This window comes from Rhineura floridana, chromosome 2 (genome assembly GCF_030035675.1).
Source record: "Rhineura floridana isolate rRhiFlo1 chromosome 2, rRhiFlo1.hap2, whole genome shotgun sequence".
In the NCBI taxonomy this organism is placed as follows: Eukaryota; Metazoa; Chordata; class Lepidosauria; order Squamata; family Rhineuridae; genus Rhineura; species Rhineura floridana.
Window position 1 is genome coordinate 163,479,425 of NC_084481.1, and position 13,128 is coordinate 163,492,552.

The 13,128-nt window shown below is 40.5% G+C and overlaps 1 protein-coding gene across 3 annotated transcripts in view; it reads left to right on the forward strand.

Moving 5' to 3' along the window:
- PCNX1 (pecanex 1) overlaps positions 1-13,128 on the forward strand; it is a 159,877-nt gene that overhangs the window by 43,422 nt on the left and 103,327 nt on the right. For all 3 annotated transcript variants that reach the window (XM_061611183.1, XM_061611185.1, XM_061611184.1), the window contains exon 6: positions 1,402-3,084. In XM_061611183.1, coding sequence (XP_061467167.1) covers positions 1,402-3,084 — 1,683 coding nt within the window. The remainder of the gene's footprint in view (positions 1-1,401; positions 3,085-13,128) is intronic.

Genomic DNA, 13,128 nt, shown 5'->3' on the forward strand with positions numbered 1-13,128 from the left:
TTGCAGGACCTCCGTGTTCTCAGGATTTAGCTTCAGCTTCAATTTATTAGCCCTTATCTAGCACATCACTGCCTCCAGACTGGTTCAGCACCTGAACATGCTCTCCTGATTCAGATGGATTGGAGAGAGAGCGCAGGGTGTCATCTGCATACTGAGGACTCTGGGCCCAAATGCCCAGTGACAGCTCCCAATGGTCTCATATAATGTTGAACAACATGGGGATAAGATGGACCCCATAGCATAAATGTCCTGGGTCCAAGCAGTAGTTCCCTGATGCTGTTCCCTGGTAATGGTTGTGCAGATAGAAGTGGAACCATTGCTTTACAGTGCCCCCACCCCGCCTTACTCTAGGATACCATGGTCAACAGTATCAAAAGTTGTAGACACATCAAAGATAATCAACAGGTTAGTACTCCCATGTCATTCTTCCAGTCAAAGTCATGGGTCAGGGTGACCAAGGCTGTTTTGGTACCATATCTAGACCTGAAGCCAGACTGAAATAGATCTGGTTGGTTTTCCTTAAAATGCAGACTGAACTAATTTCTCTTCCATTCCAGATAAGAGAGACTTGATTGCAATAAAAAGGATTGCATAGAAAGGTAGACTAGAAGAACTTGCCAGCCAAATAATAAAAATAATTTGATTTCATCCTCTAATGCATTTTCTGTGTTAAAATTTAAAAAAGCCCCAAAATTACACTGAGCTGATATCTTCACTTAAAGTATCATGTGAAACAACTCCATTCTTTTGGTCTATTCTGGCATTATATTTCAAGGAGAACACACCATCTTGTATTAATCTTGGATGTTGCATGTTGATCGCTGTAGGTAATACTTAACAAATGAACTGGGTTCATGCTGGGTTTTGCTTTATCTGTTTGAACAAATAGTTAGGGAGATAACCATATTCAAATAAACATAGTGCAGTCCATTTCCTTGCCCTGTCCTAGTAAGTGGATTCTGTGCTAGAACCTTAAAAAGAGAGTGGTACCCTGAGTATAATGCCTGAGCAAGACTTATCATCTGCATTACTTTTAATTCCATATAACAGTTGTCTTAGTTATCATTGTTTATTGCACTGCATTGATGAATTCTGATCTTCTCTCAAATAAGATTTACTGACGTACTGAAGTAGGTGATGGACATCCTGTCTCTGTAATTTCATAGTGGTCGCTAGAATAGATGCTATCTGCACATGTTAGATGAAAAGGGAATCTAGTTTAAAAGTTACTTAATAGCAGCTTAAATGTGAGCATGCAAATAATTGTATCATAGAAATGTTTCAAAAGTATAATAAAATAGGTTGCTTAATTTGTCTGAACATCATCTACTAAGCATAAAGCAAATAGCTTAATTTGCGTACTTGCCTGTACAACTTTGTTCCTTTTTATTTTTAAAACAGATTTGGCAGCTGATCGGAAGGCATTCCATCTGGTTTCCATTGATTCCTTTGTGTCCATTCAACCATCATTGTCATCTGCACAGGAGTTGCCAAGGGATAGCACTGACAAAGTGTGCCTCCCTAATAACCACCACGTAGATCAATCTATGTCTAATGCATGTGACACTGAAATGGCTTCTCTTGTGCCTTTGCATTCACACTCCTATAGGAAAGACCATAGGCCACGAGGGGTGCCAAGGACTTCTAGTTCAGCTGTTGCTTTTCCAGATGTGTCACTAAATGACTTTCCCCTCTATCAGCAAAGGCGAGGCCTGGATCCTGTCAGTGAGTTAGAAGCTTCCAAGCCTCGATCTGGATCCAAAGAATCTTTAGCTGAGAACTCTTGTATTTCTGGAGTCTTTCAACTGGATGATATTCTGAAATGTAGTAGCCCACAAGTGCTGGCCAAAAGCTGCAAGAGCAAATCCTTACAAGCTGACAAAAGTGTAGATAGTCTCAGAAGCCTGAGCACTCGAAGTAGTGGCTCAACGGAGAGCTATTGTAGTGGCACTGATCGTGATACTATCAGTACTGTCAGCAGCTACAAAAGTGAGCAAACGAGTTCTACTCACATAGAAAGCATGTTGTCGGAACACGAGGAGTCATCTAAAGAAGAGAAGAAAAGCAGCAAGAAAAAGGACTGCTCTGTTGATTCTGACGATTGTAGCTTTGCTACTGACAAAAGGACTAGTAGTGAAAGAACTGCTGTAGAAATGAATGTTGGCAGTAGCATTCAAGAACAAGGTGGTTTGAATGCATCAGAGGAGGTGCACAATCAGAGAGCTCTTAGTACCTCTGCTTCAGAAGAAGCAAATAAGAATCCTCATGCAAATGAACTGACAACACAAGCAGACCAGCTTCCTGGGAAACCTGAGAAAAGAGATGAGCAGAAAGAGAAATCTTCTGTGGTTGATTCAAGAACTTGTAAAGAGATAGCTGGAAAGCAAAAGGAGGGGGATGTACGGCCTAAATCATGTAGCTTAATTCACCGGACATCTTCAGCTCACAAGTCCAGCAGGAGAAGGACAGGGAAAAAACGGGCTAGTAGTTTTGATACAAGTCGGCACAAAGAATATATTTCCTTCCGAGGTGTATCTGGTACCAAACCCCACAGTGCAGTTTTTTGTCATGATGAGGACTCAAGTGATCAAAGTGACTTGAGTAGGACCTCAAGCATGCAGTCAGCCCACCAGTTCAGCAGTGATAGCTCTTCCAGCACCACATCCCATTCGTGCCAGTCTCCTGAGGGAAAGTACAATGCCCTAAAGACCAAATATATTGCAAAAGAGAGGGGCACAGACTTGGAAAACTCTTACAAAATCCACCTGGGCTCTGAGGCAAATGGCAAAAAGCATTCAACACGACGGACTTCCAACGCAAACAGTGCCAAGAGTCGTACCAGGGTATTAAGCTTGGATAGCAGTACTGTAGCCTGCTTGAATGATCCAAATCTAATGATGCCAGATACCATAAAACAACTAACGACGTCTAAATCTGATTTAGAGGCCAAAGAGGGAGAGGTGCTTGATGAGCTATCTCTGTTGGGAAGGGCTTCACAACTAGAATCAGTCACTCGCTCTAGGAATAGTTTACCAAACCAGGCTATTTTTGCTGAAGGGGAAGAGCGAGAACAGGGAAATGTTGGTAAGTAATCAGAATCCTAGATGCAACACTGCAAGTCATTGCATTGTTTAATAGTGTCCTTTCTATTGGCTTGTAATGAACTGCAGCTTTCTACATATGAAGCCAGTGCCTTCGTTTGGAGGCTCTGTATCTTTTGGATCATTTTATATTGTGGAATACTGAAAGGTCACTTCATGTTAACATGCTATTTTGAGTTATTTTTTGTTATGTAAATAGTTGTGAAAAATGTGTATGTGCAACCTTCTAGGATGGTTTACCTAGCATAATTTTGCCACAGTTTTTCTTTCCCTCAAATAATTTAGTGACAGTTAACGTAATAGCTTCATGTTGAAAGTACTCGCAGTCCTCGTCCAATAACTATTCAGTAATCAATATACTAGGAATTGCTATTTGAGGTATTTATAGGCAAAAGACTCTCTGTGTATTTGTGCCACTATTCATCAAAAGAAGGATCATCATTCTTTTTCCCTGTAAAATGTGGCATCACACCTTACCAGTGTGGCCAATTTGTGTGCACCATACAGTTAGACCTTGGCGTAGCTTTGCTTTCATCAGCAGAACAGTGCTTATTTGCACTAGGATTAAGATTGCCGCCAAACTGTTGGATGCAACTTCCACCTCTTTTTACATTTAATTCTTAGAGAGTACAAAGTGTAAAGCTGAGCTTATTTTAATCTTCAGAATTGCCTATTGGAGTGGTTCTTACACTAAAGTAGACTTCCTGAAATTGGTGTACACAGTTTGATAAAGTCAGTTTCTATTCTAAGAAGGCAATGAAAGCAGCCATGTGTCCTTCTTACATGTTCTGAAGTCCAGCAAGACTTTATCTTCCCATTTTTGGTCTTTAAAGAATTCCTTGAGTCCGTATTTTTCCTTTGATTAGGTTGTTCTAATCCTAGACTAAGAGATGCCTTGGGTCTTACTGCTCAAGTTTTCTTTCACCTTTTATTATTCTTGTAGAGGTCTGAAAAATAATTTATTGGATATGTCCACCTTGAGAATACTTGAGAGTCTCAGTCTTAGATTGTAGGGATAGTGGTATTTTGCTGTCTGTCAGCCAAATACACATCAGGAGCTCATGGCTAGGAGGAACTTGCACAATATCATTCTGGGTATGATCCTGCACCTTCACACAGGGATTGTATCTGTAGCTGCCAACTTGTATAATCAGTGCCCCCTTTTTTGAGCAACAGTCTCACAAATGGCAGAAACCTCATATGGAGATGTTGACTTATAAAGCTGCATCTTCCTCATGAACATCTTATGAGCTTAATAATGATCCCATGTGTTATTGTTTGGTAATTTAAATTTAGTTCCTCTCAAACGAGGGTATGTAGAAATGAAACTATTGTAACTGTTTACTTTTTCTTAATTTACAAAATAGCAGATGTTTAGTGTTTTATAGGATCACTGTTAAAATTAAGCCAGAACTCAAATGTATTTGATAGAATCATTTCTTTTAGATCATGAAACAAAATTAACTATTTTATGAAGAATAAGCATAAAATTGCATTGTGAGAATCAGGGATGCAAATATGCTGAATTAACAATATTGTCTTCCTGCCTTTATTTTGCCTTTGTGACTTTAACAGTCCTTTCTTAACACCAGTAACAGATTAATTTGCAATTGGATTATCAAATGTTCAACTTTCACTTCTCTGATCTGTGCAGATGTAACACTGCTTGATCTAACCAAAGTTAGAATATCTTCATCTTATGGGCTCCTCTCCTTTTAATCATGGTTAGATGTGGGTTTGCAAACTGATTTGAGCTAACTAGTGCAGACATGGTACTAACAAAGTTTATTTCCAAAAGTGAAAGGGAGGAGGAATTCATATATGAAAACAGAAGAGGAAGGGAATATGAAAGTCATGCAAGCGCCCATGGGATGCTCCCACTCATAGTTAAGAATGTAGGTGGCATTATATCTGTCAGGCAAAAGTGATACAATAACTTAGTTTGCTTATTCATTGTTAATGCCTAATTCAGTGGTGGACAATCTTTCTTTTTCTTGGCAAGTGCTGCATCTCCCCTGGGTTAATTTATTGGGCCACTTTGTGGAAGTAGGTAGAGCCAGAGTTAAAAGAGAGCAGGGCCACCCCTTTATCCCTCCCTCCCTCCCTCTTCCCCTTCACTAAGAGAGTAGCTGGGGCAGGGATGGATTGTTCTTGTCAGAGTTCTGACCTGCTAGTTTTCAGGAGACTTTTAAAATGATAACTAGGGCCACAAGCTGGTCCCTCCTCTGACCTAGTGGTGCAAAAGCTGATTAATGATTGGGTTTTACATAGTACTTATTCTTGACAGCTCACTGCACAAAACTTTGCACAGAGGACTAGATCACAGACACTGGCTTTAATTACAGAAGAGAGGAACAATTTCAATGCATATTTTAAAGTTTGGATTAGTGTCAGACCATTCTGTAAATGAGTGTCTCAGAATTGGACTGTAGATATAATCAAGACTGCACAATTCAGAGATGGTGTGTGGTGTACTTGCATACTTTTGAAATCAATTGGATATTATCATTCATTCTAGTATGGAAATGTATAAATTATTAATTTATACGTTCTAGTACAGACATATCAGCCAGTGTGTTGAGCTGTCAATAATGGTTACTTTGCCCTACATTATATAAACCACCTACCACTCACACCTCCTGAAAGCAAACTAGAAAATAGTGTTGCTGGTTACATGGGGATTTTTGTCAAGATGTGAGATGAAAGAATTACTCCGTTCTCTTCTATTGAATACTGGGCTTGAGACAAAACTTGCAAGAATCTAGGCTCCTTCTGGGAGGAAGGGCGGGATATAAATTTAATCAAATAAATATAATCTGGGGGCCTTTAGGAAAAAAGCTTCTACCCCTAAGACTTTCTTTTTGCTGAACTTGTTCAAAACTCTCCTGTTTTCTTCACTTCTGGGGTGGAAGTATACCAAAGATCCTGTGCCCCTTAACTGAGGACCATGCACATTTTCCCTCTGTCTTTAAGTCCTGTAACTTTAAAAAGCAAATGGATTAGTTGGCCTGGTTTGCATGTTAAGCTAAGTCAAACCAAGTCTTAGCACAAGCACATGGGCTCCTGGAGAGGAGACCATGGAATGCTTTGCTCCTTTCCAGTCATTTTGCTGCTGTGTAGTGCTGAGCTGAGCCTTGGCTTGTCATCTGAACCCAGGCTCATGACAGTAATGCTGGGGAAAACAGAAGGGAGTTGAAAAAGAGGAAGGCCAAACAAGAGATGGATTGATTCCATAAAGGAAGCCACAGACCGGAGCTTACAAGATCTGAACAGGGTGGTTCATGACTGATGCTCTTGGAGGTCACTGATTCATAGGGTTGCCATAAGTCGTAATTGACTTGAAGGCACATAACAATAACAACAAAACCAAGAACAAACCTTGCTTTACAGCTCAAGGTTAGTATGGAGGGAGCTAAACCATGAGTCCAGGTTCAGACAATACGCTAAGCCAAACCATGGCTTAGCTCAGCACAGCACAGGAGCAAAACAACCAGACAGGAGTGAACTGACTGTGATTGCCTCTGGGAGCCCTTGCATTGAACCATGGTGATATGGAAACCAGTCTATTGCATGCTTCCATGCCCAGAATATTTTATGGATCCTCATTCCTTTCTCAAAATCAGGATCAGATCCTCCTCTTGAACAGGCCTCTCCTCTGTATTAATTAACTGTGTGTGTCAGTAACAGCTATACCTTCATACTGGAATTTCATCTATGGGCACTAGCAGTTTATAGAATCCAGTTTGTGACTAAGTGAAAGACGTCAGCCCAGTACTATCCTTATTCTTTCAGTGACCCTGCACAAATTTCCATTCTGTAATCAGGGATCATCTGCCCATCGCCTGCAGGCATCATGACATGTGCAAAGGCCTTCAGTGGCACCCCCAGTAGGTAGCCCAGAATCTGAGCTTTCTTTAACAAAAAAAACTCCTGCTGTCCTAGAAAGTAAGTTATGGAGCAAAATGTGCAGGTACCCTTTTGAATGATTTCTGTGAAACTGCCTGTCAGTGTTTTTAGCCAGCTGTGATTGATAAGTGGGTTGTTTGGACACCAGGCAATAGGAATCCCTGAGGTCCTAAAGAGCTACTGCTTTGCCTTCCCTTTTAGTCCACTTTTCCTGCTTCAGTCTACCCCTGACCCCAGTCCTTGGAATCTCCGTGGTTTGCCCTTTTCCCCTAACCACCAAGATGCAAGTTTTCTGTGCTGGGTTCACCTGAGATCAGGAAGTGCCTAGAAATTATTCTCCACAAATACTACTATACAATAAGTGTGGGTGAATGTTAAAGAATCCCCTTCCCCCCAAAAGACAAACGTGAAAACTTTACAAAGAGGCTTAGGCATGTGTTCCACTTTGCGGGAACTAAAGACCAGGGATACATTAAGCTGTATAGTTAATTTACAGTAGACATAATATACATGTCTACTCAGAAGTAAGTCTCTGTTTAATGGGGCTTACTTCCAGATAAGTGGGTACAGGATGGCAGCCTAGGCTTTGGTTTAGAGTTGGCATTGGCGAAAAACAGGGTTCTTGTGCCTTTATTGGCTGCACGGTAGGCAGAAATTCAATGTCAAGCCTTTTCTGGTATTGAAATACAGTTATAGGACACGCTTCACCCTGACTACTCTAATTTTGTGTTATGCTATGCCTTCCATGGCAGTCATTTTGTGACTCATGTCCCCAGCACTCTTCAAAATTTGAAATGTGCCCTTTGGTCCAAAAAGTTGGCGACTCCTGCCCTAATCTAAGCAGCCAAGGTAATCCCCATGTCTCAGTATGCCTCTATCTCTTTTAGCCCCACTGTATGGAGTTCAAATCTTTTCTGCTTTCCTAATACCACATTCATGTGTTTAATAATCTTTTCCATAACTATGAATCCTGTTCCAACACATGGCTTTTTTGAGACGTACAGGCCACTTGTTCCGTATACTTATATGCACTGCCCTGAACATGCTACTTGTGATGGTTTTCTGCCTCAACAAAGTATATGTAGAAGAAGAGACAGTGCTCTTATGTTCAAGGTATAGAAAGTAACTTTACAGAGAATGATAAATTCTGCAACGTGATTCTCAATAAATCTTTAGCAGAGTGCAAGGGCAGATTAAATGTGAAGCCCACAGGGTTTCTTTGTTAACAACCACTTCTTCTGTTTTTCTGGCAGATATAATGAACTCTCATACTTTTGCTTTGGTACAGATTCTAAGTGGAAGCTGTAAGTTGTCATTATATAGAATAGAATGCAACCTAAGAAGTTTTTCTAGAACAATTAGAGAAGACAGAAGTGCTGATCCTGGAGTAGTTACTAAAATGCACTGAGTGAAATGAGGCTACATTTGTGCTGGTAAAGATGAGTGTATTGGAATAGACGTTTAAGAAGCTGCTGTTCTTCCACAAAGCTTTTAATTGGGCTATGCATTTATTTTATTGAGATGAACTTTGTAATTAATTTCTTAATGTTCCATAGCCACCCCTAGATTCAATAGAACTCTCATCAAAGAACAGCTTGATTGATCAGTTATGCATGTAGGGCTCTGCAAATATTTGCTCCATAATGCTGTGGGGTGGGAACCTGTTGTTTGTATATGGCTCTTCCACAAAAATATCATTAATAATGTACCCCTTCATGAACTAAAGAATAGTCGCCTTTTTTATATCATTGCAAAAATGCTTTAGTACCAAGGAGATGTGTACAGAATTCCATCGTTTTTTGATATTTTCCATCTAAGGAATGTATCTTGTATGTAAGATGGAGCAAGATCAACAAATCTGGTTCACTTCATCCTTGAGGGAAAAAAAACACCAATAGAACCACTTGAAGGTATATTTAAAATCCTACTTTGTTTCTTCCTTTGCAGCTTACTTTTTGCCAGGTGTAGGGACCCTGTGACCCTCCAGATATTGCTGAACTACACCTCCTGATCATTGGCCATTCTAGCTGGGGCTGATGAGATTGGAAACCAACATCATCTGGAGGGCTGCGTGTTCCCCACCTCTGATTTATATAATGTTCTTATGTTGTCTCTGTCAGTAATGGTGGGTTTTTGTAACATCTTGAAGTAAAATTCTTTATACACTTAATTTGACTATTTCTCCTCTATTGCTTGGAGCTTTTGTAAAAACATTAGTATTTCAGGTCTGTCATGGCTTTTAAAAATCCTGTTGCTTTCACTTTAATCTGAATAACTTGAAATTTCTGCTCCTTGTGGAGTGGAGGGGGGGGAATGGGTATCCAAGAACTTTTGCTTTGCATGAATTTAAAAATTCAGTCTAACTCAAGAGAAATCAGGGATATTGTATAGTTAAAAGACCATGGTTTACTTATTATAGCATTATAACAAATAAAGCAGGGGTCACTGACTTTTCCGGGCCCATAAGCACACATGGCATTTTGAGAGAAGCCATGGGCACCCCAGCAGTTGCTCCTCCCTCCCCTGAGCAGGCAAAGAGAGAGGGTCTGTGTGCATGTGCATACTCACACACACACATATACACACATACACTTTGCTTTTTGGGGGGCCTGGGTAAAATTCAGATCTAGTACACTTGAAATGGATCCTTTTGAATGTGTATGATTTTACATGGGGGTGCCTCAAAAACTATTTAAAAAACTTCCATTGTCAGACAATAAACATCACAGATCATAGCACCACAACAACAAGGATTTAAGGCACAGATCCTCATAAATCTTTTACAAAAGGTGACTGCAAACCCACCAACAAATCCCAGAACACATCTGTGGTGACCCTTTTGAGGGGATCCCTTGGCGGGGGGAAGTATGAGGATCCATAATTTATGGTGGTTGGGGCAGGGGCATTTAAAATATTTTGTAAAATTGCATACTCTCTGAAAATTTTGTGGAAAGCTAGCTGTTTTGTGACAGTAGGTGTGGAGTATTGGACATGCACAACTGAATTGCGAGAAGCTTCAGTCAGAAGCATCTCACAACACTAGGCAGATTTTTTTTTATCCACTCAGTGGCACAGCTAGCTATACTACAGCAGTGTATCCTTTTGTGAATTGTATCTTGATCCAGCAAGAAGTTTGGGTTTCATTTTTTAATGAATGCAGGCAATGCTTGAAAAAATATTTGCTTGTTGAATTAACAGAATCAAGTCCCACCTCAAAGCTGATTAGCAGTATGAAAGGATTCTGCTCTCCAGCTTTGAATGGAGACTGACCTTATAAATGGGCTTACAGCAGTTTGCATAATTCAATGGTGTCTGAATTACAGCTTTGAAGTCACTTCAGACATAATGCTATAACATGATTTGGAACCAGCTGAACTAGCCCTGTGTTTGTACTTTGTCCCATGCTCTTATTTTCACAATCTTTTGTCCAGGAAAAAAAATGGACTTCTTTAAAGATTGCTGCTTGGTCAAATGGGACTGGGTGTGTTTCTGCTTGCATAATTCTTCAAAATTGAGTCACAGCTTTTTAATGTAATTTTATGGTTAAATTTTGTTTGTACACCAGTAAACACTGCTCTATCACATTTATTTATTTAACAAAATTTATATACCACTTGATTGTAAATAGAACCTTTAAGCAGTTTACATAACATAAAACAAAAAATAACATGGTCAATAAAAGACCAAGTTAAAAGCAGGTTTTTTTTTAAAAAAAATCAAAGTATAAACAACAGTAAGCTAAAAACAGATTAAAACACATGTCAACTTCTACATGTCTGAACAGGCTGGATAGTAGGTGCCAAAAAAAGTACAGTGAAGGCGCCTGCCTGATGTCATTAGGCAAGGAGTTCGAAAGTGTAGGTGCTGCCATGCTAAAAGATAATTTTTTATCAATATGGAACAAATATTATGTGGCATCTGTAACAGTGCCAGTTCTGCAGATTAGAATGGTTAAGTGGGCATATATGGAGTGAGGCAATCCCTCATGTGAACTGGTTAAAGCAATGGCCCCTCAACCCTTTGTGGGTCACAGACCCCTTTGAAAATCTGATGAAAGCTATGAACCCTCATAAATAAATATAATATATTTTATTGTATACATTGATTTTTTGCATCTGGTTCACAGACCTCCTGAAGCCCATCCATGGACTCCCTTCGCCTGGCCTGGTAACAAACCAGCAGCTAGTGCAGATCGCTGAACAGAGATGTTGTATGTTGACAGGGTCTGATGCCTGTCAGTAACCATACTGCAGCATTCTTAACTAACTGCAGCTTCCAGAACAAGTGCAAAGGAAGCCCCACATAGAGTGTATTGGAGTAGTCTAACCTTGAAGTCATCTCTGGCTGAACTACTGTGGTCAACCTTTCCTAGTCTTAAGAACAGCCACAGTTGTTGTACCAGCTGGTAAAAGAGGCTTCGAGCCACTGAAGCTGCCTGAGCCTGATTCAGATGTTATGGAACAATAGAGTTGAGTGTTATCAGTATACTGATTGCACTGTGCCCCTGAACTAATGACCACTCCTCAAGGCTTTATATAGATATTAAATAGCATTGGGGATAAAATAGGGTCTTGAGGTGCCCCAGAACATAAATACTAGGGGTCTGAAAACATTCTCCCAATGCTATTCTCTGGACTTGGTCCGAACCACTGTAAAACAGTGCCCCCAGTTCCTATTCCACAGAGCCATTCCAGGAGGATACCATGGTCAATGGTATTCAAAGCCACAGAGATCGAGAAGGAGGAGCAAGGCCACTCTTTCCCTGTCCCATGCTCTGTAAAGGCCCTCCATCAGGGCAATCAAGTGCAGCTTGATTCCATGGCCAAGCCTGGAATGGATCTTAATAATCCATTTCATACAAGAATGCTTGAAGCTGCCTCACCACAACCCTCTCCACCATTTTCCCCCAAGAAGGGGGTATTTGCAACTGGTTGAAAGTTGATCTAGACTGATTGGCCTAGATTGGTTTCTTTAGCAGTTGTTGTACCACCTCTTTCAAGGCAGCAGAGATGACCCCCTCCTGCGATCAAGCATTAACCTCACTCTGGATCTATCCAGACAATCCCCCTCTGCTAGATTTAATAAGCCATGATGGACAGTGGTCAAGAGGGTTCATGATTGGGCTACACCATATCCACATCAGCTAACTGCATAAACTAAACCAATCCCACAATGCATCACCAATTCTGGCACTGGATACTTCATTTGTAAGTGCAACAACTGCTGAGTCAAGGTCATTCTGAAGTCAAGCAACTTTATCCTTAAAATGTGCAGCCAGTTACTCCACCAGCTGGCTACTAGAGGATGGAATGCAAGCTGTGAAATGAGCCTTCTTTTCAGCCCACGCTGCCACATGGTAAGCACGATTATGTGCACTAACCAGTGTTCAGTCAGCTTCGGATGAAAACTAGCGCACAAGTCATTCTGATTTGCTTCATAGCCTGTAGCTCTCCAGAATGCCAAGGAACCACACCGTGTCCACGTGACATGTCAAAGCATCCTAAGATAACAGTAAACGTCTGAAACCAAAATACATAAAAATGTTATAGAAATTATCCACATGTAAAACTTTTAACAGTTGTCTCCTCTAGTATTGTTTGTCTCTCCAGATCAGCTGCGTTCACATGCTTCTAGTTTCCCAGCAAGGCAGAAGCCCCCACACGTCCTCCTCTTAGCTGTGAATGATTCATAGGGCATCAGTTCCTAACAGGAATATCCAGTAGGTTCTGTACCTCAATCAAGTGTTTTTAAAATCACAAGTTGACAATCCTGCGTATGTCTATTTTTGGAATTCTAACCAGCCCTATTCCCAAAGGCTCAAGTGACATTTAAGGTTAAACAAAACATATTCAGTATTTATTTTAAGACAAAACTACCACTGAAAGCGAGGCATGGCTTGCTGACCCCTGGTCACTTAGTGGCCTCTTTGTATAGTCTTGTATTATTTCTGTATTACTTGTATTACTCAAGTTCAGAAAAGAGATTCCAGAGCAAGAGGTTGAACACTTCCCAGTGCTACTGCTGCTATCCCTAATTTTTACTGCATTTTTGCCTTACCAAGTGCTTTGCAGTCTTTCTTGGCTCCCAGAGCTACCATGTGGGCGAGCTCACCATTATTTCA